At 33.8% G+C, this 23,213-nt stretch overlaps 3 protein-coding genes and 1 non-coding gene across 14 annotated transcripts; 1 reads left to right on the top strand and 3 right to left on the bottom strand.

The window, feature by feature from the left end:
- Positions 1-19: 19 nt before the first annotated feature.
- LOC101256946 (uncharacterized) lies at positions 20-5,352 on the bottom strand. 9 transcript variants are annotated; one of them, XR_011220326.1, is made up of 6 exons: positions 5,150-5,283; positions 4,942-5,028; positions 4,812-4,862; positions 2,251-3,870; positions 1,979-2,157; positions 20-585 (listed from the first exon to the last, which is right to left on the bottom strand). XR_011220326.1 is itself a non-coding variant. In XM_010319188.4 (5 exons), coding segments are annotated over exons 2-4 (1,659 nt in total). In that variant the 5' UTR covers positions 4,813-4,862; positions 5,150-5,286; the 3' UTR covers positions 20-585; positions 1,979-1,981. The 9 variants fall into 9 exon arrangements, 7 of the variants coding, with proteins under 7 accessions (XP_010317490.1, XP_019068334.1, XP_019068333.1 ...); XR_011220325.1 differs by lacking the exon at positions 4,942-5,028 and having other exon boundaries at positions 5,150-5,286; XM_010319188.4 differs by lacking the exon at positions 4,942-5,028 and having other exon boundaries at positions 1,979-2,019; positions 5,150-5,286.
- Positions 5,353-8,762: 3,410 nt separating this feature from the next.
- Positions 8,763-16,459, top strand: LOC101255663 (plastid division protein PDV1-like). The gene is made up of 2 exons (XM_004234141.5): positions 8,763-9,267; positions 15,559-16,459. Exons 1-2 carry the CDS (start codon positions 8,944-8,946, stop codon positions 16,072-16,074), a joined length of 840 nt encoding a protein of 279 aa, XP_004234189.1. The 5' UTR covers positions 8,763-8,943; the 3' UTR covers positions 16,075-16,459.
- Positions 16,460-16,574: 115 nt separating this feature from the next.
- LOC101255366 (uncharacterized) lies at positions 16,575-21,150 on the bottom strand. 3 transcript variants are annotated; one of them, XM_004234140.5, is made up of 5 exons: positions 20,991-21,150; positions 20,652-20,702; positions 18,425-18,649; positions 17,239-17,365; positions 16,575-17,159 (listed from the first exon to the last, which is right to left on the bottom strand). In XM_004234140.5, exons 3-5 carry the CDS (start codon positions 18,619-18,621, stop codon positions 17,088-17,090), a joined length of 396 nt encoding a protein of 131 aa, XP_004234188.1. In that variant the 5' UTR covers positions 18,622-18,649; positions 20,652-20,702; positions 20,991-21,150; the 3' UTR covers positions 16,575-17,087. The 3 variants fall into 3 exon arrangements, with proteins under 3 accessions (XP_004234188.1, XP_069152262.1, XP_069152261.1); XM_069296161.1 differs by having other exon boundaries at positions 18,425-18,606; positions 20,991-21,129; XM_069296160.1 differs by lacking the exon at positions 20,991-21,150 and adding an exon at positions 20,801-20,879.
- Positions 21,151-21,208: 58 nt separating this feature from the next.
- TRNAM-CAU (transfer RNA methionine (anticodon CAU)) lies at positions 21,209-21,280 on the bottom strand. Its single transcript has one exon. It is a non-coding gene; the product is annotated as a tRNA-Met (tRNA).
- Between the last annotated feature and the right edge of the window lie 1,933 nt (positions 21,281-23,213).

Here is a 23,213-nt window from a genome sequence, read left to right as displayed (position 1 = left end):
AGCCACTGCACCACCCGTGTAAATGCAATGGAATGTTGGATTGCTGATTAAGTTCGGTAAGAACATCAAACTAGGTATTTACATGAAGAAGAAGAAGAAAAACACACTACTTGAAAGAAGAACACTATTATGTTGACTAAATGTGTATGTGCACTTAAGGGGTGAGCAGTCAACGTGATCACAAACCAAATATGTTGTCACCAGGACCAAATATTGCAGCAGTAAATTGTCGTGTGTTCAAGTCATTACCATCCAGACCTGAACCAAATCTATCAAGCCACTGAGTTGGACTAGGATTTTCTGCCTCTTCCACCCACTCAGATGTCATATCTATGTCATCAAGTTGGAGAGGATCTTCCTCAGGAGGTTTAGAAACCAAATACCGTGCTAGCTTCAGATTATAATTTATGTAAACAAGGTCTAAAAGTGTTTCCTTATCAATCTTGTTGCGCTTCTCAGAATGGATTTGCTGAAATGTGCTCCAATGTCGCTCACAAGTGAACGTACTGCACACCTGGCTAAGTATTTTAATAGCGACTCTTTGCAATGTAGGAGCAGCATCACCATACTGTTCCCACCAGATACCTACAGTGCATTTCTGTTGCGTTAGTCCATTGAAAATTAGTTATGCTATGAATAAAACTGTGTGAAAAGCATGACGTGTACTCAGCAGTCATTTTTCTTTAATCTATCAGAAAGCAAACGAGAGGATAGAAAACTATAACAGAACAATTCAAAGTTATTTATGACATGCTGGAGAATGTCCATGCAATTGATGCAGTTCACAGGGGACCCATAGTTACAGATCAACTTGATCTATGTTTTAAGCCAGAACCAAAGTCTTACTACAAGTTAATGCATACCAATCATTAGTGTTGTCTTCCAACTTTCAGGGGCAATACGTTTTTCATATATTTGAGAAGTTCTACCAACTTGAATGCTTCCCCGAATATTCAATCTTTCAGGAAGTGATATGTATGTATTCCGAGGCAGAATTGCCATGCAAGTACAAACTGCTTTTATCAACTTATGGTTTTACTTAACTTAAGGGGTAGCAACCACAACAAAAACTGGTAGCAATCCTTGAGGACCAAGGTTTGAAATTCGGCAGATAATGGGCCCACTCATCAACCTTTTTCAACTTAAATACCAGGCTTTCGTCTGTAGCAAGGTTTGAATACTCAATTCCTATAGTACTCTAAAGCCTAGAACCGTCAGCCAATGTTGAGAAAACTGAGAGCAGAACATTTTCCCAAGATTTCAAGGATTCCAGAGCTCCTAAGAGGGATGTTGGGGCAGAAATCATAGATATATACCGGCATGCTCAACTGAGGACATAGGCTAACTTCAACCGAGTTTTCTCATAACTCTGAGAGGCACATAAGGCTGGACAACTCGAAGCCCCATTAAGATGATAAATAGACAGAAAGAAGACATGTATATCATTGGTCCCCACTCCCCTCAAAAGAGGTGATATACATTTCTCTTCGTCTATTTCTAATCTTATGGGGTTTCAACGTGTCCAGCCTTATGTGCCTCTCAGGATTGTGAGATAACTCGGTCAACGCCAGTCTGTACCCCCAGACGAGGAGATGCGGGTATTTATGTAAGAGTTTTTCGCTGACATACCTCTTAGGAGCTCCGAAAACCCTTAAAAGTTTGGGCCAAATGTTTGCTTTCAGGTTTTCACAATATGGTGGCCTGCCGTGACTGAGGTGAAGGTGGACCGCTGGTACTTAACATGATTTCATAATCAAGCTCCCCTAGAATCAACGCCTGAAGGATTCGTGAAGGGGGGGCATAGACCAGAAAGCCGGGTGGAGATGACAAATAAGCAAGCATGGCTAAATGTGGAGAGAGACACCATTCAGACCCTGAGATAGACCTGGAGCATGCTAGGGCACCAATAGAAGAACAACAAGCAGAATTTGCAGAGGAAAGAACTCATATAGAAGCTACGATCCAAGGACAACTTAACTCGTCAACAGTTCAGGTCTCGCCTCATCTCGTCAGCAAAAACTGCGATAAAATGACCTTACTTTCAGGCAGGTCTTGACAAGGAGACGAACCAATGGATGTGTAAGAGGGGTGTGACACCAGGAACATAAACATGACCTATGATATCTTTAATGTAGAAGATGCTGGTCAGCCTTCCTACTATCTCAAGGAGAAGAAAGAAGAATAAACCGATTGCTTTAAGTTTGTAGAATTATGTGAATGGAATGCAAAAATGTAAAGCTTCAAGTATACCTGGAGGAACAGTATCAATTGCTTCCTTCGCCAGATTACAACCAAACATCCCAGATGCCCGTGTATATAAAAGGATTTGAGTAGTGATATCTCGCCTCAGTTCGGGAGTTGGTAGCAGCTTCTCCAGCACTCTGAAAAAATCTTCTTTTATTGACCCAAGAAACTTGACTTCTGGGTTATATTGGATGCCAGGATTCAAAAAGGCAGCTGCCGAATGAAGAGGAGAGTGGAGGTTGTTCTTCCAGTTCTTATCCACTATATCTAAAAATGTCTTGCACTTTATTTCATCCATAATATAGTATGTCCTTATAGATTCCTTTGCTCTGGTCAGTAGTTCATATATAGTGCCCACAGCTGGCTTTCCTCCAGAAACTTCTCTCATAACTTTGAGAAAGGGTTCAGAAACAGCAACACACTCTTCAGCTGTCCTCCAAAAGTCATTGTCATCCAGAATTGTGATACAATTAACACTTTGCGATTTGTTTGTATAAGCAGAATTGGCAGCAAGCTCTGGACTGTTAAAAATAACTTTCAATCTTGACCTATGCTTCAATAGACATTGCAAGGAGAGAAAGTTTGATACAGACTTTGTGATACCAGTCTTAATGATCTCTTGTCCTCCAGTGAACTTTTTCATGAGATCAAGCAATGGGGAATTGTTGTATATAAATTTTGAGAGTGATTGTGCCTGTAAAATGCATCTATTTACCCAATCTAATTTTGAAAACTCGTCTAAGATTGCATTTATACACTGTGAAGCACAAGGGGACACAAAAACATTCCCATAGTTCTGCAAAATATGGTTCACTATACCAGTGCAGTGAAGTGTATTATCCACAATTACCTGTACAACATTCTCTGGTCCAAAATCTTGTATGATTGAATCAAACAATTCGGAGAGGCATTTCAGATTCTTAAAATATGAAGATGCGTCTACTGATTTGTAGAAAAAAGTCCTGGAGGGCGATGAAACCAAGAAGTTGATCAACGCTTTCATTTTGTTGTCCGTCCATGTTTCTGCAATCAAAGTGCAACCTGTCATAGCCCACTCTTTCTCAACATCTTTTGACTGTAAACTTACTTCAGACTTGATCCTCTCCAACCATGTCGCTTTCAGGGTTTCAGGAGAAGGACCTATAAACCCACTGCCACACTTCCCTACTGCCTCAATCATTTGATGGTAAGAGGAAGATCTTGCTACACCAAAGTCAATTTTGTTCTCAAAAAAGAACAATGCAATACTCCTCTCAGCATTTTCTTGGTTATTTCCAGATGAAGAAATAGCCTGCCCAATTGGTGGAAAAATTCTTGCAATTGGAGTTATTGGCTCCACCGATAAAAGCGGTTTTTCCGGAGAGATATTTGCAAGAGCTTTTGTCTCAATGAGCTTATGTTTTTTAGTACTAGGAGGTTCCTTTGATCCTATTATATCCCTTACCCTGTCAGTAACATCATCCCTGACCTTAGTACATGGATTCACACCTTTACTGGGAAGTCTGGATAAGTGGTGTTTTAACCTACTAATGCCACCATTAAGAATTCTAAGACAGAATTTACACCTCACTTTATTCCCTTCTAACTTCTCAGCATATTCCCAACAGACATCTTTTTCTCGAACCACTGTCGGTAAAAAATCTGTTAGAAAATTGTCTGACTATCTGCTCAAAAAATAAATTTCTGAATCAGCCAAGATGGGCTTTTCTTTATTCTTTTTGTTTTCTTTCCCCTCTTAGGATAAAGAAGATTCTATATCACAGTGCACAATAATGAAACATAACAGTCATTCAGGAAATCTCTTTAATGATTTAAAATTAATACAATGATATGATCAAGTGTCAATATGCGACTAAGGTAGGTATATATTATCTTAGGTTTCAATGATAAGCCCCAAACAAATGCTACCTAATATGCCGATCATCTTCAACTCATGCAACAATAGTGTATCTCGATTAACTAGCAAAGCTAAAAGTGATGTGTACGGATAGGCTTCTTCAATCATATACCAAGATACTTTTGAAAACCTCAACTATAAATGATCGTCATTGTATCAAAACTGCCAGCATTTAAATTGGAAAAACAGCACGAGCAAATTAAAACTCCATAAATCAATTTGAATCCTTGTAAAAAGAAAGAAGGAAGCTAAAGTGTTGTCCATTCAAAATACTAAAATTAAAACCAGGTTCTATTTAGACTTAACTACCATTAGAAGATCAATGAATAGAGCTAAAAACTTGATGCAAGCAACATATTTATCCAAACAGCAATCTAGAGTTAATGATTATGCTTTTTGCAGATTTCATCATACTAATCAATTTTATTACTGAGCTTATCTGAAGTTTGTAATCATGCTTCATTCCCTTCCCAAGTCGGGACAAACAAAAGAGAATACAGACCTATAAAATAAGTCAGGTACAACATTGTAACAAAAAGAATAATCAGGAACCGTGAAAGCCATAAAATAAGTCCCAAATGAACTGGAGTAATAACTCACGAAGCTCACTCCAAATTAACTAAAGAGTTTTTTTCAAATCGAAATAACAAAAGGAAGTTCAGTGACTTACTAGTTATGTTATGGAGGGATTCTCTTCGCAGTGGACTGATACTACACAAACCTAAGCAATAACAGCTTTTCGGTTAAAAATTACAGCATAAATTAGTAAACTGAATCAATTTTAATTTCTGAACAATCACCATTAAAACTTCATCCGGTAGTAGTTCAATTTCCAGGTAAAAGATGAAACAATAATTTGTAGTCACCATTGATGATGAACTCGCAAGCTGAAATGTGGAAGTGCTATAGTGTACAGTGTCGATTTCTACCATTTTTTGAACAGCGAAACAGAAATCTAAAGAGAGGGAAAACAGAAATAGAGAGAGAGAAATAAGAGGGAAAACTTACATGGAGAAACGAATTATCAACGGTAAGACGGAAGTTGCAGAAAGAGAGAGAGAGAGATCTGTTTGATTTATCGCGAGATTTTGTGGAATTTTGAAGTTTCTGAGGCTAGGGTTTAGTTTCCATCTTCTCGTTATAGTAATATCTCATCTGTTTTTTTTCGGCAACTACTAAACGACATCGTAAAAGGATACGAATTTGGATCCAAAAAAAATTGCAACGCCGGAAGCCTTCTCATTTATCAGAGCCAGGTTTAGATCCTGGGACCTGTGGGTTATGGGCCCACCACGCTTCCGCTGCGCCACTCTGATTCGTTGGTAGAAAAATCAAATATAATTAAGTGGTACTGAAAAAAGTATTAGTCACGCATCTAGGTGAATTTTTTTTTTTTTGAAAAAATTACTCAAATATACGTCTTATATTTCTTTTATTTTCAATATTTCTTATATTTCTAAATCTCTTATTTCTCTCATAATGTATGTAATGTATCCGAGCTACATATATATTAATGTATCCAAACTATTATTTAATGTATCGAGCTACATTTTATGTATACGATTTATTTTATAATGTATCCGAATTATATATTATATTTCTGATTTATGTTATAATATATTTGAGATACTTTCTAATGCACCCAAATTGTACATATTTTAAGAAAAACTATTATTTTGAACTTTCTGAAAATTAAATTACTTTGGCTACTATTGAAAAATATTTATTCTCGCCTCATTAACCTAATTAAAAATCTCAACTCTCTAAGATAAACACACATAATTAACTTTCTAAAAATTTAATCATACACGCAGAAGATAAAAATAATTGCATGTAGGTGGGCGCTATGAGCATAAAGCATCATTTTATAATCATATCAATGCAAATTCAATTTGAATTTTGCTCGATTCTACAAAAGTTAAGTACGTTATAATTTATTATTACGTCTCTGTATATCTAAGCTGATCATAACATATATATATAAACACATTAGATATAAAAGTTTGTGTTCATTCGAATTCAATATATGTTATTTTTTATATTTCAGTTTATGTGATACAAATAAAATTTGAGAAGTTAGACAAATTTTTAGAATAGATTGCATATTATGCATATTGATTATTTGAAATCACCAGTAGTTTTCTCAAAGATTCGAGAAGCTATATTGTTGGTTTTGTGTACTGAAAAATTAAGAAGGAATCGAGGTGAACTTACAAAAAAATTAAGGTTGCACAAGATGTTAATCAGCACATTCTTCTTAATTTGGAGGGGATATACTGAAATTTTTCAATTTTTTTTTATCTATAACGCATTGAATTAGTATGCTAAATAATTTTTATGATCGAACCACACCTTAATTGATTGATGAAATCACAGAACACACTAATTTAGTGTGCTATAAAAATCCTTAAAATCACTTAGATACTTGGTGTTCATTAATAAATGATAATTGTTTGTTATTAGTTTATTATTTATCTAATTATGAAATTGTTGTTTAGCTAATTTCATAATGTTAATGTGTTAAAATAGTTTTTTTCGTAATGTTAACTTAGTTTAAAAAATTAAGTAGCTAAAAAGATTGTTATAATAGGTTTTAGGATGAAAAATTAATTGTTAGTAGTATTAGTTAAGGGTTGTTAATCATTAACTAACAATAAATTTCAAACTTAACAAACTGTGCCTAAAGCATAACCATAAACTTTAAACCAATACCATATTAACAGAATTGGCTTGAAATGCCCTTTTAAAAAGATTAGGTAATTTTATGTCTTGTAATTTTAAGATCTACTTATATATAATAACTAATAAAATAGATTTGGAAAGTCCCTTCTAAAATAGTAAAATTTAAATTTTGTAATTTCAAGATCTAAACTACTAAATACTAATAGAAAAGACTTGGAATATATAATAAATTATGTTCAAGACCTAAACTACAAACAAACCTATAATACTATAAAAAATATAGATTTGAAACATGTACCTTCTAATAAATTAGGCTCAAGACCTAAACTACTAACAAAATAGATTTAATAGATTTAAAAAATGTACCTTCTAATAAATTATGTTCAAGACCTAAACTACAAACAAAATAGATTTGAAAAATATACCTTCTAAAAAATTAAGATTTAAGTTCTCTAATTTCAAGACTTATCACGCTAACAAATTGGACATGAAAAAAGGCAACTTCTAAAAAATAGGATCAATATTTAAATAAATATTTATTAAAGATAAATATAATTCCTTTTTCATTTTTATACAAATTGCAGATATCCTAGATATTAAAAGTAAATATCTTTACATATTCAAAATAAAATTACATATATTAACTTGAGATGTTTGACAATTTCATGGTTATATTGTTTAAAACAAATAAAAAATATTTATTTTTGTTAAATAATCAATATAAAATAGATTGGACGAATAAACTATCGAGTAACTAAACTTTAACTCTATAAAATAACACATTTAGAAATTAGATCTTATCCCTAGAAAAAAAAAAAGAATCGAGCCTAACATTTTGTTAGTTATATATATTTATAAAAAGTCTTCAAGTATTGAAGCGATATTTAAGGACTTATATAACACACTTAATTAATGCATTATGTGACTTTATTGATTATTATAGTATTTCTGAAAAGAAAACTCGAGTAAATATTATACCTAGAAAAGCCTTAAGTGAACTTTCACCTACAATTTAAAATATACCTAATTTTATCTCAAGTCTCATTGATGTCTGAATCTTAACTACTACTAATTACATCTTTCTTTTAATGAATTCGTGTTTTAGATGATTAAACTATGTAAGATGGCTATTGAAAAACATTATCTTTATAAAAAAGGAAATTTATCTAATCACAACTATCTTTATTGTTCACCGATAGCAAGTACCATTATTGTGGTTCATTGTTATCAACTATGTACTATTACCCATCATCACTAACTATAATATAATCATCATTATCATTAATTTATTATTATTATCACTAACCACCAATTTATTTGATTTACAATTATTATCACCCATTATAAACCCTCACTATCAATTACCGCATTATATATCATCCACATTATTCATCGTTATTATAAATAATCACCAATCGCCATTACTATTAACTACTATCTACACCACAATATCATCCTTAAACAATATTCACAACCACCATCATCACAACTAGTCTATATATAAACATCCCCTAAATAACTCTCTAATTTTTTTTTGTTGATATAAATACGACATATCAATTGTAATTTCATCAGAGAAATTGATATATAATACATTATAGTATCTTAACATTTTATTAAAATTTATTATTTTTAAATAAAAACAATTTTTATATATTTAAATGCCCAAAAGATAAATAATTTTAATTAATTAATTATTAAATGTTATCATGATATCTGAATTCATACTTATACATCTGATCCTAACATAGTATCGTATTCAAATTTGCACGTCTTGGATCGAATTGTAAATGTATTTTCTTAATTATAAGTAACATATTTAAATAGACCCGTCTTAAAATGTGACGTAAATAAAAAAAAATTTAAAATTAAACTGTTCCTTGTGGGGACCACCACCCAGAACTGTACAGAAATAATGATGATGAAAATACACCTGACTAGTGAGCCTCACGTTTCCACGCTGTAAAATATGCGTTGGTAGTAGTGCGAAAGAAGCGCTAAATAAATCCAAATAAAGAAGAAGAGGGAAAATATATATACACAAATGTAGAAACCCTAGCTAGAATACTCTCTTTCTCTCTCTTTCAATATACTTTTCCCTCCAGACTGTGGTTTCCTCCATGAAATGGGAAATGGAGGTGTATGAAATCGAAGCTGTTCTCGAGAAAATATGGGATTTACATGATAAACTTAGCGATGCTATTCACTCTGTTTCTCGAGCTCAATTCCTCAATTCCGTCAAATCTCGCTCTAAGTCCGATGACTTTTACGGTCACCGTTCTAACAAGAGAAATGATAACAATGGAAATCAGGTAAAGCATGGTTACGTTTTCGTTAAGGAGTTTCCTGTTGATGAGGATGAATCCGCTGTTCATGAGGCTAAGAGTCTCAATGCTATCCGGACCGCACTTGAACACCTTGAGGACCAGCTCGAGTTCTTCCATGTAACTTCTCATTTCTATCCTTTTTTGTTTGTTTGTTTTATTCGTCTATCCATATTATCTATTCGTTTTCATTTTCTGACTGAATGAATTTAGCTGGCGATGTTTGAAATTGTCTATTGCTGTGTCACGTGTTAGATTTGATGTTTTGTGATGCTATGCTGCAATTAATCTGGCTTGTGAAGTTCGATCAAAATGAAACGTAATCATATAATCTGAGTAGCTGCTTAGCTGCTTAGCATTTTTATTGCTTACATGTTAGTACATCTTATATAGGATCCTCAAGCAAAACCAACTAATTGCAAGAGGAAAAGGAGGAATTGATTTGAAAAGAAAGAGAACACTAAACCTGTGTATTTGTTTTGTTTTCATGCTTCGAATTTTAAGCAATGTATTTTATTTTATTTTTGAAATAGGTAACTCTAGTTTTAAGCAACATATTTTGCTCGTGCTAATATTGGTGTTATTAAATTAGTGCTGAAATTCCATCTTGTCCACGTCCAATGTAGAGCAATTACTGCAAAAACCTTGTGGTTATTTGATACTGTAACATGCAATTTTAGCATGGGTATGATTGTATACTACACTATCCCTTGCCAAAATTTTCATAGAAACAGGACTTGACAGCTTATTTTATTTGGTGTTCATAGAGAAAAGTTTGATACAAGTTGCGGTGGAGACTAGGTAGTATTTTTGTTGAGAAAATGGTAAAAGGCCCTCCCATAATTTGTCGTTTTACTAAACTATACACTTGTTGTATATCGGGTTCTATTACCCCCTTGAACCTTTTATTTTTGGAATTTTGTAACCCTTAAATGCAGACCAATCCAAGAAGTTGAATAAACCTCTTGTAAGCGTGTAAGGATTGAATGAATGAAGCTATGATTGCTAAAATTGAATTAAATAGTTCATCTGTCAGTTTCCAATTGGAGATTATATATTTAATTCAACTTAACCTTTAAGATATTTTTTTTAAGGTTTGTTTTCTTTCTCTTCGTTCCTTCTTATCACAGTAATCACACCAAGACCACAACTACTGCTATATCATTTCTGTTTACTATCAGAACCCCAAATTTCAAAGAGTAGGCAGCTGTAATATCAGAATTTGAACTCATTAACTCATCCACATACCACTGCCCTGTTTTCCATCTTCCTCAAATTTGATAGACTCACCATTATCAAAGTTCAAGCATTGGAAACAGTAACCTATAAACACACAATTTACTCTTATCTTCAGATTCCTGACTACCCAACAGTCCAACTAATGTTGGAACTTTTATCTAATTAGGAAGGTAATATGAGATAAGTTGTTAAGTTACCGAGGAATTAAAAACACAGCGGTTCTCGTGTCGAAATCCAATTGATCTACGTGTTGTTAAGGTAGGATGAGATCTGTTTTAATGACAATCTGATTTTGACATTAAATTTTATTTCACCTCTTTTCATTACTTAATTACGAATCACTCTTGTTCCTTTTCCTCTGCGCAAGCTTGTATCTTCATGGCTTTTAACTGAAAAGTGTAATGACAAGAACAATGTCGTTCGATTCAAATGAACTATGATGTGCATGACTTTTCTAGATTCACTGTATGCATCTCTGATGGCGTACGTTCATTGAGGTTGGTGTCATTTGTGTTCTTTGAGGTCGGTATCAATTATTCTTTTGATGTCCAGTGAAAAAAATATTAAGGCGTACATGTGCATTAAAAAGTTATACCCAACATTAATGGCTGTGTGAACTGCTTATAAAGATAGTATAGTTAGCTATAAAATAGAAGAACAACTAGGAGTGGAAAGGATGGACCGATGGACAATGATTTGGTAACTGGCTGGGACTGATCTCGTTTAGTTTACCGAGTAGACAAGCTTAGTTCTTTGTTCAACATGAAGCATTCTGTCTGCAACTATGTCCACAGGAATAGATCAGTAGATGCTAAAGTAAATTTTAACACTAGTAGACAGCTTGAAACAAAGCAGGTTCTAGAGATGCAGCAATAAGGAAAAACCACCACCAAAGGCTGCAACACTTCTAACTTTGGCCTCTGCAAGTTTATGGACACCCAACATGAGACGGCGAGTGACCTTTGGAGTCGTAATCTTCCATGGACCAAGAGGTGAAGCTAAGAATATTTGATAGAACTAAGAAAGAGAGTTGGTCTTTGACATCAAAAAAGAAGGTTGGAATGACGAATGGGACATGTGAGAGCTCTAGTGTCTTAGCTTCCACAACTTGCATGAAGTAATTTTAGGATATGTTTTGCATATATTTCTGTAGTATAACTTTTTGGTACTAAGATTTATTGGTTCTTTTTTGGGATGAAGATTGTCCGAGCGAGCTTGTACACACCTCAACTATTCCACCGGATACCTGCAGACTCCTATCAATATTGGATAAATTTTCTTGCCAAAGATTAGGCAGAAATCATCTGGTGATGCTTTTGTCTCTGATTTGAACCTCCTCATGGTTTTCTTCCCACTTCATTTGACTGCTAGGTCACACCCTTGCACTACTGAGACCTCAACAAAAGGTTGAAGCAATTGACGTGCCAAGCCAAGTTTTGCCCCAAAGTATCCAAATGAAAAGTACTAGGAAAAATTGGATTTATTGATATTTCGGTTGGCGGTTGGCTGTAATTACATACATATGCCGAACAGCCGAAGTGTTAGAAGTTTATTCATTAGTCAAGCATGATCCAAACATGATTAACGACCCAAGTAAGGGAAAAACACACACAAAAACAATTGAGGAGGCTTCGAGGAAACAAAATATAGCATACTGCAACACCTAAGAATGTGGCCAACGTCAAATGAAGTGGGTGCAAACCTTTGAAAGAAGGGTTCAAATTCCAGCACAGTTACTTGGTACCTGTGCTGGTGGGCACCTGTAGAATAGTTGAGATGTGCTTAAGCTGGTTCGGACATCATCATTATCCACAAAAAAGACTGAAAAAGATCAAAGTATAATAATGGACACCACAGTCATAAAAAAAAAGGATAATGGTTATACCTTTTTTTTAAGGTTAAAAAAAAGGTATAATGGTTATACCTTTTTTTTTAGGTTAAAAAAAAAGGTATAATGGTATCCTTCGGGGTGGCTCAGTAGTTTATGTTGGAGGTCTCAAGTTCGAAACCCCTTGCCAGCGAAAGCAAGGGGCACAAGGCTTGCCTAGTGCGGTTACCTCTCCTATGTGATTTGCGAGCTATTGCATTGGAGCAGGGGTTTTACCTTGTGCGCACCCAAAAGGTAGCGATTGCGGGTTTCCCTTGTCATTAAAAAGAAAAAAAAAGGTATAATGTTAAAAAGAGCCAACCAATTCTAATACTGAATCTGTAATCAACTTATCAAACAAAACATTAAATCAAGAATAGTACCCTTGTATTAGTTGTCACTTAAGAAACATGTTCACTTCCAGTGGAAGTTTTTTGCTGTCTCAAATTTTTCTGGTATGGAATAATGATTCATGACAACTCTACCATTTATACACTCATAGATTTATTTAACTGGCTGCTGCAAAATGTTCATAAATATCACCATCTATCGGTTTCCTATTGGAGATTATATATTTAATTCAACTTAACATTTAAGATTTCCTTTTTCAGGTTTGTTTTCTTTCTCTTTGTTCCTTATCACAGTAGTCACAGCAAGACTACAACTACTGCTATATCATTTCTGTTTACTATCAGCCAACAGTCCAACTAATTTTTGAACTTTTTATCTAATTAGGAAGGTAATATGAGATAAGTTGTTAGGTTACCGAGGAATTAAAAACATAATGTCTCTCGTGTTTGAAACCCAATTGATCTGTGTGTTGTTAAGGTAGGAAGAGATCTCTGTTTTAATGACAATCTGAGTTTGACATTAAATTTTGTTTCGCCTCTTTTTATTACTTAATTACGAATTACTCTTGTTCCTTTCCCTCTGCGCAAGCTTGTATCTTCATGGCTTTTAACTGAAAAGTGTAATGACAAGAACAATGTCGTTCGATTCAAATGAACTATGATGTGCATGACTTTTCTAGATTTACTGTATGCATCTCTGATGGCGTACGTTCATTGAGGTTGGTATCAATTGTGTTCTTTGAGGTCGGTATCAATTATTCTTTTGATGTCCACTGAAAAAAATATTAAGGCGTACATGTGCATTAAAAAGTTGTATCCAACATTAATGGCTGTGTGAACTGCTTATAAATTTTTATATAAAGATAGTATAGTTAGCAATAAAATGGAAGAACAACTAGGAGTGGAAAGGATGTACAATCATTTGGTAACTGGCTTGGACTGATCTTGTTTGGTTTACTGAATAGACAAACCTAGTTCTTTGTTCAGCTAGAAGCATTCTGTCTGCAACTGTGTCCACAGGAATAGATCAGTAGATGCTAAAGTAAATTTTAACACTAGTAGACAGCTTGAAACAAAGCAGGTTCTAGAGATGCAGCAATAGGGAAAAACCACCACCAAAGGCTGCAATACTTCTAGCTGTGGCCTCTGCAAGTTTATGGAAACCAATATGAGAGGGCGAGTGACCTTTGGAGTCGCAATCTTCCATGGACCAAGAGGTGAAGCTAGCATTTCATAGAATTAAGAAAGAGAGTGTGAGAGCTCTAGTTTCTTATCCTCCACAACTTGCAAGAAGTACCCTTTTTAGGATATGTTTTGCATATATTTCTGTAGTTTAACTTTTTGATACTTAGAGTTATTGGTTCTTTTTTTGGGATAAAGGTTGTTCGGGCGAGCTTGTGCACACCTCTACTATTCCACCCGATACCTACCGACTCCCATCAATATTGGATAAATTTCTTGCCAAAGATTAGGCAGATATTATCCAATGATGCTTTTGTCTCTTATTTGAACCTAAGTCCTCATGGTTTTCTTCCCACTTCATTTGAAACTAGGGTTCATATTCCAGCATAGTTACTTGGTACTTGTGCTGGTTGGTACCTACAGAATAGTCGAGGTGTGCATAAGCTGGTCCCGACATCACCATTATCCACAAAAAAAGAGTGAAAAAGATTAAAGTATAATAATGGACACCATAGTCATAAAAAAAAGGGTATAACTGTGAGAAAAGACAACCAATTCTAATACTAAATCACCCTTCGGGGTGGCCTAATGGTTTGAATTGGGACTTCCATGTTGAAGGTCTCAAGTTCAAAACCCCTTGCTTGCAAAACCCTTCTGGGTCAAACTTGTTGCACCAGGCTTGCCTAGGGCGGGTTACCTCTTGTATGTGGTTTGCGAGCTATTGCATAGGAGCGGGGGTTTACCCTGTGCGCACCCAAAGGGTAGCTGCTGTTGGTTCCCCTTCTCATAAAAAAAATAAAATAAATTCTAATGCTAAATCTGTGATCAACTTATCCAAACAAAACATTAAATACATTATCAATGATTTATTCTAGGATTTCAACAAAATCAAGAATATTAGCCTTGTATTAGTTGTCACTTTAAGAAATATGTTCACTTTCGGTGCAAGTTTTTTCGCTGTCACGATTTTTTGGGTATGGAATAATGATTCATGACAACTTTACCATTTATAAACTCATAGATTTATTTTAATTGGCTGCTCTAAAATGTTCATAAATTTCACTATGAGAAAATAATCCCGCTTACCCACTATCGATATGCTAAATATACATATGAACCTAGAGACGACGCCAATATTCGGGGTTGAATCTCTCAGCCGTTTCTGTTAAACACTGGTAGACTTGGGGAGTTTTACCATTGACAACTGCGCTGGTTCGTGTATTTCATTGGTCCATCTGGGGGGTCATGGTACCCTATGCATAAGACCAACTTTTCTTGCTAGTCAGCTTTGAAGGCATTGGAGTAATTGTAGTAAATGCAATCTATATCTTGTTCTTCAATTGCATTACTTGAAGTGGTTCATGATGTTTTAGAGCATTTTCTTTCTTTTCTCTTGAGTTGAGGGGTCTTTGGGCAGGTGCTGCTAATGCGTAACAGAATCAGTTAAAAAGCATTTAGGATGGTATACAGATGTGGTTGATGAAGACAAGTAGTTGGTTTGAGCTGTTTACATTGATCAGAGTATGTTTAAAGTAGAAGTACTTCAAGTTCGATTTATGAAGATTTAAATGGAAAGATCCTGAACTCTTTCTAAGATCCTCTTCTTTATTGCTGAATATGTACTAGAAGCATTCACATAGTGATTATCTTAGTTGGCACTGCTTTTTGTTTAAGAAGTATGACTGCGCAGTTTGATTGACTTCTAATATTATATTATGTGTACAATAGATATTAACTTCCTACTTTTCTTCTTTTTGGGTGCACTTGTACCAGACCGTGCAGAATCAGCAACGTGCAGAAAGGGATGCTGCACTTGCTCGCTTAGAGCAAAGCCGAATTGTACTTGCTATGCGATTGGCTGAACATCCGGGTAAGAAGTATAAATTCATTGAAGAAGCTCAATCTTTGGTGGGAGATGTTCGTAATGCCAGTCAATTTGTTTCTCCTGAAAATCAGTATGGTCCTGCTACAAGCGCCACAGGTGAAAATTTAACGACGCAGATAAAGAAGAGATCAAATGCTCTACTCAATATATTCTTTTCTAGTTTTGATTTCTTTAGGAAGTCTTTTAGAGTGGATGAAGTTGGTGGAATTTTGGGGAATGCAGCGTTGGTTGCAATCAGCATGCTTGCAGTGATGCATCTGCAGCAAGTTGGTAGCAAGGAAAAATACCTTTTGGACCTCCCGTTAGGACAAGACGTTGACTACAGCAGAAATATTAGAAAAATCTCTCAGCCCGAGGGGTCATCATCCAGCCTAAATTTGGATGTGTTGTCAGCCAGGGGCTAACACATAAAATGGTGAGGATTGGGGAGAAAGAGGATATTATGTTGTGTCCAGCCAAATTTTACTGAGGTGGGAGAACCAAGTTTCTTATAGTAGACGGTAGTAAAGAAGGGAACCATATTTTTGCTATCTATAAATGTTGTAAAGAGCTACATCTCCCTTTCTTTGGAACATGTGACAGATTTTATACTATAGTCTATGTGCATGTGTCAGTGTGAAGTTCAAAAAAATTTGATTACCTGTTGCCGATGACCAAGTCATTCTTCATCTAAAGGTAATATGCAGAATGTTTTGTATTAGCATTTAGAAGATTATTTAATATGAACGGCAAGCGAACGCTGATTGTCAATCTGAAGAATAATATGATGTATATTTATTTGCCAACGAATCAAACCAGTGAGTAAACAAAGTAAGAGAAACCATAGCGTGCAGTTCATGCACATGTAAAATGCAATCTAATAGATAGTTCTGCCCAATCTGCAATATAAGTTCATAATGAGAAATGAATCGAATATTTTACTGCATCATATTAGAAAAAATAACCTGCTTTAGTTACACGTACTGATAAAGACTTAATAAAAAAGAAAATTAAAATAGAAAATGGACCCTTTTTTGACAAGTATTACATGCTAATCTTAACTAGAAGGGGGAATTAGTAGTATAGTTGACAAACTTCAAGGGAGAACAAGTCACAAGAGCTAACCAGAAATAATCTCTTATGTAGAAGTTAATTAGTGAGGTCTAAGGAAGTTGTAGCCATAACAACTGCAAGTTTTGGTGTTACAACTTCTATTCTTCCCGGAGGGCAAACAACCATAGAAGGATATCTAGGCAAATCAACTGTTAAACATAGGACTTAAATGATACGATAGTCCCACGTTATTTCAAACATGGAATGCAGCACGTAAATCGTGGATGGAAGAGCTGCCTGGCAGATAAATCAGACAAATGACTCTCCAAAAGAGAAGCCAACGAGCTGCAAAATTATTGCACAAGAGAGTCCCAGTAACATTATTTTATTCGCTTTCCTTGGGCTTGGGGATTTTCTTATATTCATAATCATTAATATCAACCTTCTCTTGCAATGCCTGCACAGGAATTAAATAGACATCAACATAAGCTTTAGAAAGGAATTCAACACACGCATACATACAAATATATTTGTACCTTTAGTTCTTCCTCCAAGTTTATTTTTTTGGGGTTATATGCATTGACAGGTCCATACCGGGAGAGAGCTTTTCTTGTTTCTATGATTTCCCACTCTTGATCATCCTTTACTTTAGCTATATCCTTGCTGAACTACAAAATTTTGCACCACTTAGTCTTAAGCTGCGTTAAAAGATAGGACAATGTCTGAACACCGCACACAATCTATGACAGCAGAAAACTATCCCAAAAAAACAGGAAGATCACCAAAATGCCAAAATTTTGTCTATCTAGAAGCTACACTCCTTTGGAGTGGGCGTGAACCACATAAATACACACATAGGGTGTAAGAGATGACATATTTTAATGCCTAGCCGTCATATTGATAGTAGACTCAGGCCGACTGAAATAGCCTATAAATGGCTTTCACTTCAGCTACCAAAATTCAACTCTAGCAGGATGCCAATAGTTAGTAGCATTACCAATACACGTATAAGTATCACTTTACCTATAGTGATCCGAAAAGATATGAGTCAATATAAAATCAGGGTAAGAGAAGTCAAAAACACAATGGTCTAAAACAAGAGATAATGACAATTAGGTACAACAAGGTAAATGAAAATCTCCTCCTGAATTATTCTTACTTTTCTTGTGCAATTATTATCTTTAGCCTTGAATACACTTCATTTTGGCTTTTATCATTATTTTTTTTGCCAAACAGAAGCAATGTTATAAATATCAAAAAAACAAAGGTTGTGCCATATTTACAGTTGAGAAAAACAAAAAACAGTATCTTGACAACTTACAAGGACTTGACTGCTATATAGAAAACTGAGGTATCCAAAAATCATTATCAATTAACATGTAAATGTCTTCCCTCGCTGGCTTCCTTAACACATGGAGTCAGATGTCTAAAACTTACTATTAACTATTCAAAATAAAAGAAAATACTACGTATTAGTTAAAACTGAGGAAGCAACAACTATGAAAATTTTGAAAAGCCCAGAAAAATGCATCAAAAGGAACATTAAAGAATAACTTGACTAATGTGCACAATGACAAGTAAATCAGAACCAAACTAAGATCGAGTTATGAGCTCACAATACCAGATAGTTACATAAGGACTAACTGTAAACAAGGACAATTCGTCAGTTTGTTAGTGTTAAACGAACATCAGTTGAGTAATTTGACATTAAGTATAACTAACCTGCCTTGCAGAAGTTGGCTAAGACCAATAGATCCAAGCACTGTTAGTGAGATCATAGGAAGTCCATATCTCATAAATGGTGATTTCCTGCCCAATCTTTTGAATGAGGAAGCTGAGTTTTGAACGCTGGCAGTAGAGGAGGCTGCTCGTTCATTAGCTTTATTAGGCTGACTCGTTGTAGTCTGGGTAGTTGTCATGGAGTCAGTAGGTCACTTGCTTCACAATCTAAAACGAATCAAGAAGTGGGTTGACAACATTAAGCAGTCGATCAAATAATTACACTAATTCCTTATCAAAAAATGAACCTTCTCCGTTCACAAAATTAAAAGTCCAATCTTTGAAGACATCCTTTTCTACTCATAATTAAGAATTTAAAAAGTCCAACTATTTAATAAAGCTCAACAGAAAAATACATATTTCAAACATATAACTATTAATTTTTATTTCCAAACATATTGTGACGAGTGTTTCATGTGTTTTTTCATTTTAAACAAATGATAATGAGCTTTATAAATTTCTAGTCTTCGATAACTCTTTAATACTAATATTCAATCTGACATGTTTAAATTATCAAGTTATATATTTTGATACATATTTAATATGTTTATCCTAAAATCACAAAAGTTAAAAATCATTATATATTTTTTAGAATTTTATGTCAAATTAAAAAAGACAAGTAAAATAAAGCATAAGGAGTACCAAGAAAAAAAAATCTTCTGTCTCGATTTATGATTTGAATAGATATAATTGTCAAATAAATAAAAATTTGAAATAAGTTATTATAGATGTGTTATAATATTTACATAGTTATATAAGATATGAAACTCGCGACCTTAGATATGTTACAAAATTTTTGTGCTTACTAATTAGAGGCGGAGCAAACATTTAAATCTTAGCGTAAATTCTAAAAAAAATGACATCGGGTATTAGTAATTAAATTTGAACTGCGTATAAAATTTGATAAAGATAGTATAGTCAGCAATAAAATGAAAGAAAAACTAGGAGCGGAAAGGGTGGACAATCATTTGGTAACTGGCTTGGACTGATCTCGTTTGGTTTAGGAATAGATAAACCTAGTTCTTTGTTCAACAAGAAGCTTTTTTTACTGTGTCCACATGAATATATCAGAAGATGCTAAAGTAAATTTTAACACTAGTAGACAACTTGAAACATAGCAGGTTCTAAAGATGCAACAATAAGGCAAAATCACCACTGAAGGCTGAAATACTTCAAACTTTGGCCTCTGAAAGTTTATGGACACACAAAATGAGAGGGCGAGTAACCTTTTCGAGTCGCAAATCGCAATCTTCCATGGACCAAGAGGTGAAGCTAGCATATTTGATAGAACTGCCTTAAGCTAAAACAACTAGACATTTAACTCATGACAAGTGCAAGAACACAACAAAATATATCATCTCAAACAAGCAAATGACTCATAAATGATGAACGTAGACCCATGGCTCCAATACGACTTTAAGCTTGAGAGAACACGAATTCAAATCATGTTAATATGCTGAAACTAACATTAAATAAGCCCAAACACTAGAGCACAACCTTAAGAAAGAATCGAATAAGAAAAGATAGCAAATAAGTGGTTTAATCAAGACTCAAAACAGAGCTACAATCTAGAAACAACATAGTGAGACTAAATAGTGGTAGCATTTTAAGGCACTTAACAGAGAGAAATCACAAAAGTATTGACTAACACAACATTTGCCACACATAGAAATACTTTTGAACTCTAATTGAAAAGGAAAATTAATGACAAAAAAGTTCTTACATCAAAGAAATTTAGACTTAACTACCATTAGAAGATCAATGGATAGAGCTAAAAACTTGATGCAAGCAACATATTTACTCAAACAGCAATCTAGAGTTAATGATTATGCTTTTTGCAGATTTCATCATACAAATCAATTTTATTACTGAGCTTATCTGAAGTTTGTAATCATGCTTCATTCCCTTCCCAAGTCAGGACAAACAAAAGAGAAGACAGACCTATATAAAGCTCTAGCTTCATTAAGGCTAGAGATGTACATACTTCTGATTCTACTTTATCCCAGGTACAACATTGTAACAAAAAGTATAATCAGGAATCATGAAAGCCATAAAATAAGTCCCAAGTGAACTGGAGTAATAACTCACGAAGCTCACTCCAAATTAACTAAACGATAATTCTAGAGTTTTTTTTCAAATCGAAATAACAAAAGGAAGTTCAGTGACTTACTAGTTATGTTATGGAGGGATTCGCTTCGCAGTAGACTGATGCTACACAAACCTAAACAATAACAGCGTTTCGGTTAAAAATCAAAGAGAAGATACAGCATAAACTAGTAAACTGAATCAATTTCAAACTGTTAATTTCTGAACAATCACCATTAAAACTTCATCCGATAGTAGTTCTATTTCCAGGTAAAATATAAAACAATAATTTGTAGTCACCATTGATGATGAACTCGCAAGCTGAAATGAGGAAGTGCTATAGTGCACAGTGTCGATTTCTACCATTTTTGAACAGCGAAAGAGAAATCGAAAGAGAGAGAGAGAAATAAGAGGGAAAACTTACATGGAGAAACGAATAATCAACGGTAAGACGGAAGTTGCAGAAAAGAGAGAGAGAGAGAGATCTGTTTGATTTATCGCGAAATTTTGTGGAATTTTGAGGCTAGGGTTAAGTTTTATCATCTGGGTTTTTTCACATTTTTTTTCGGGAAGAATGAAACGACGTCGTCAAAAGGATATAAATTTGGATTAAAAAAATTGCAACGCTGGAAGCCTTCTCATTATCAGAGCCAGGTTTCGATCCTGGGACCTGTGGGTTATGGGCCCACCACGCTTCCGCTGCGCCACTCTGATTTGTTGATTGATATGTCAAGTATAATATACTTAAAGAAGTATTAGTCGGGCATCTAGGTTAAATTGGTTTTGAAAAAATTATTAAAATACACATCTTATGTTTTTTTATATTTCCAAAATATCTTATTTCTCTCATAATATATTTAATGTATCAAGATACATATATATTAATCTATCCATTTATTTTATCATGTATCTAAGCTACATATTATGTATTCGACTTATGTTATAATATATCCGAGAAACTCTTTAATATATGCATAAAGTATAATTTTTAAGGATTTATTATAATTAGAAAACAAATAGATATAAAATATAATTTACTCTTTACACTATACATTATGTGATTTATTTAAATTATAGTACCTCTTTTTTCCTTACATAATATGTAGAAATTATGATTGAGCTAAAGTCAACGGTTTATTATGTTTACACTTTATTTGGATCATTGTTACTCATTGTTTCATAATGTATTGTAGTGTATTATACTTTATTGTACTGTATTTGTATGGTAGATACAATGTTTGGTTAGATTGTATTGTTTATTGTTGTTTAGTAACATTTGAATTGTTTGGTTTGATCGTATCGTGTTGTATTGTAATTTATAAATTTACTTAAATATCCTTAATTATTCTAAGGTAGGAGGTTTGATTAGGTTCAAATAATTAAGGTAAAAGGTAAAATAGTATTTTGAAATATTATGTAAAGATATAATTTGAAAAATAAATTAAGTAACAGTAGGAACGCACCAAATTGGTTGCTCCATAAAATAAGGATTTCCATTGTTACGTAACAACAAAATTTAACAATACAATACAATACAATACATTTTAAGTAACAATCAAAACAAACATTGTAGGTATAGTAACAATACAATACAATACAATAAATAACGATAATCCAAACGCAGTGTTACTAGTTACAAAAACCAGGTGGACTGTTGTGTACAGGTTCAATATTTGTTCATAAAATTATTTTTAAAATATTAATTTATCTCATTAAAAGTTAAATAAATATTTGACAAATATTATTAATCTTGATAAATTTCAAGAGGTAATAAAATATACTATATAATTGTGTGGTCGTAAATGTCTCTTCTTCTTTGTTTTGCACAAATAAAATGTGAAGAGGTTCATAACTAAATTATCTTTCATTATCGATTATTATTTTCTTAAAGTGTATTTACAAAATATATACAAATATTACTGAAATTCAAAACAATAAATTTATGATTAATATGAATTTAAAAGGTAAAATCATTTTTAAAACAGATCTCATAATTTTTAAAATATTATATACTGATTAAATTGAAGTAGAACAAAAGAAGCAATACACTTTAAAAAAATAAAATAAAAATGTCTTTATTGAAGCAGGCATGTCAACGGAGACGTGCCTGCTCCAGCTTGAAACTCTCTCTTATTATAGCAAAAATATCCTAAGAATTATATAAAGAGAAGAGTACAACGTTTTTAAAGAAAAAAAATTGATGATCATCGTATATACAAGAAATCATTTAATATACGAGATGAAGGATAATAATTTGAATATACTAGTTAGTTCGAAAATTATGTAACCTATTATTTTTAGGGAAACTTTCATATATAGCCACTTAAAAATAACTAATTAATCTCCATAGCTATAGTTTGATAATTAAAATTTGTAGCTACATGTTATATGGAGTAGAGAGGCAATCGAGACTGGGAGAGAGAGGAGAGAGGCAAGAGAGAGGGGGAAAAGAGTGGGAGAAAGATGAATTGTATATGTATATTGGTTAGATAATTGTATATTATACATATGTATTTGTATATATAGCAAGAGATATTGGGAAAGGGAGGAGATAGGCGAGCGAGACTGGGAGAGAGGAGAGAGGAAAGCGAGATCAAGAGAGGAGGGAGAGATACGGTGAGAGAGGGCAGAGAGTGGGAGAGAGGTG

The sequence above is a fragment of the Solanum lycopersicum genome, chromosome 3 (genome assembly GCF_036512215.1).
Source record: "Solanum lycopersicum chromosome 3, SLM_r2.1".
NCBI lineage: Eukaryota > Viridiplantae > Streptophyta > Magnoliopsida > Solanales > Solanaceae > Solanum > Solanum lycopersicum.
Note: the sequence above shows the minus strand (reverse complement) of the source record. Positions and strands in the feature narration are given on the sequence as shown.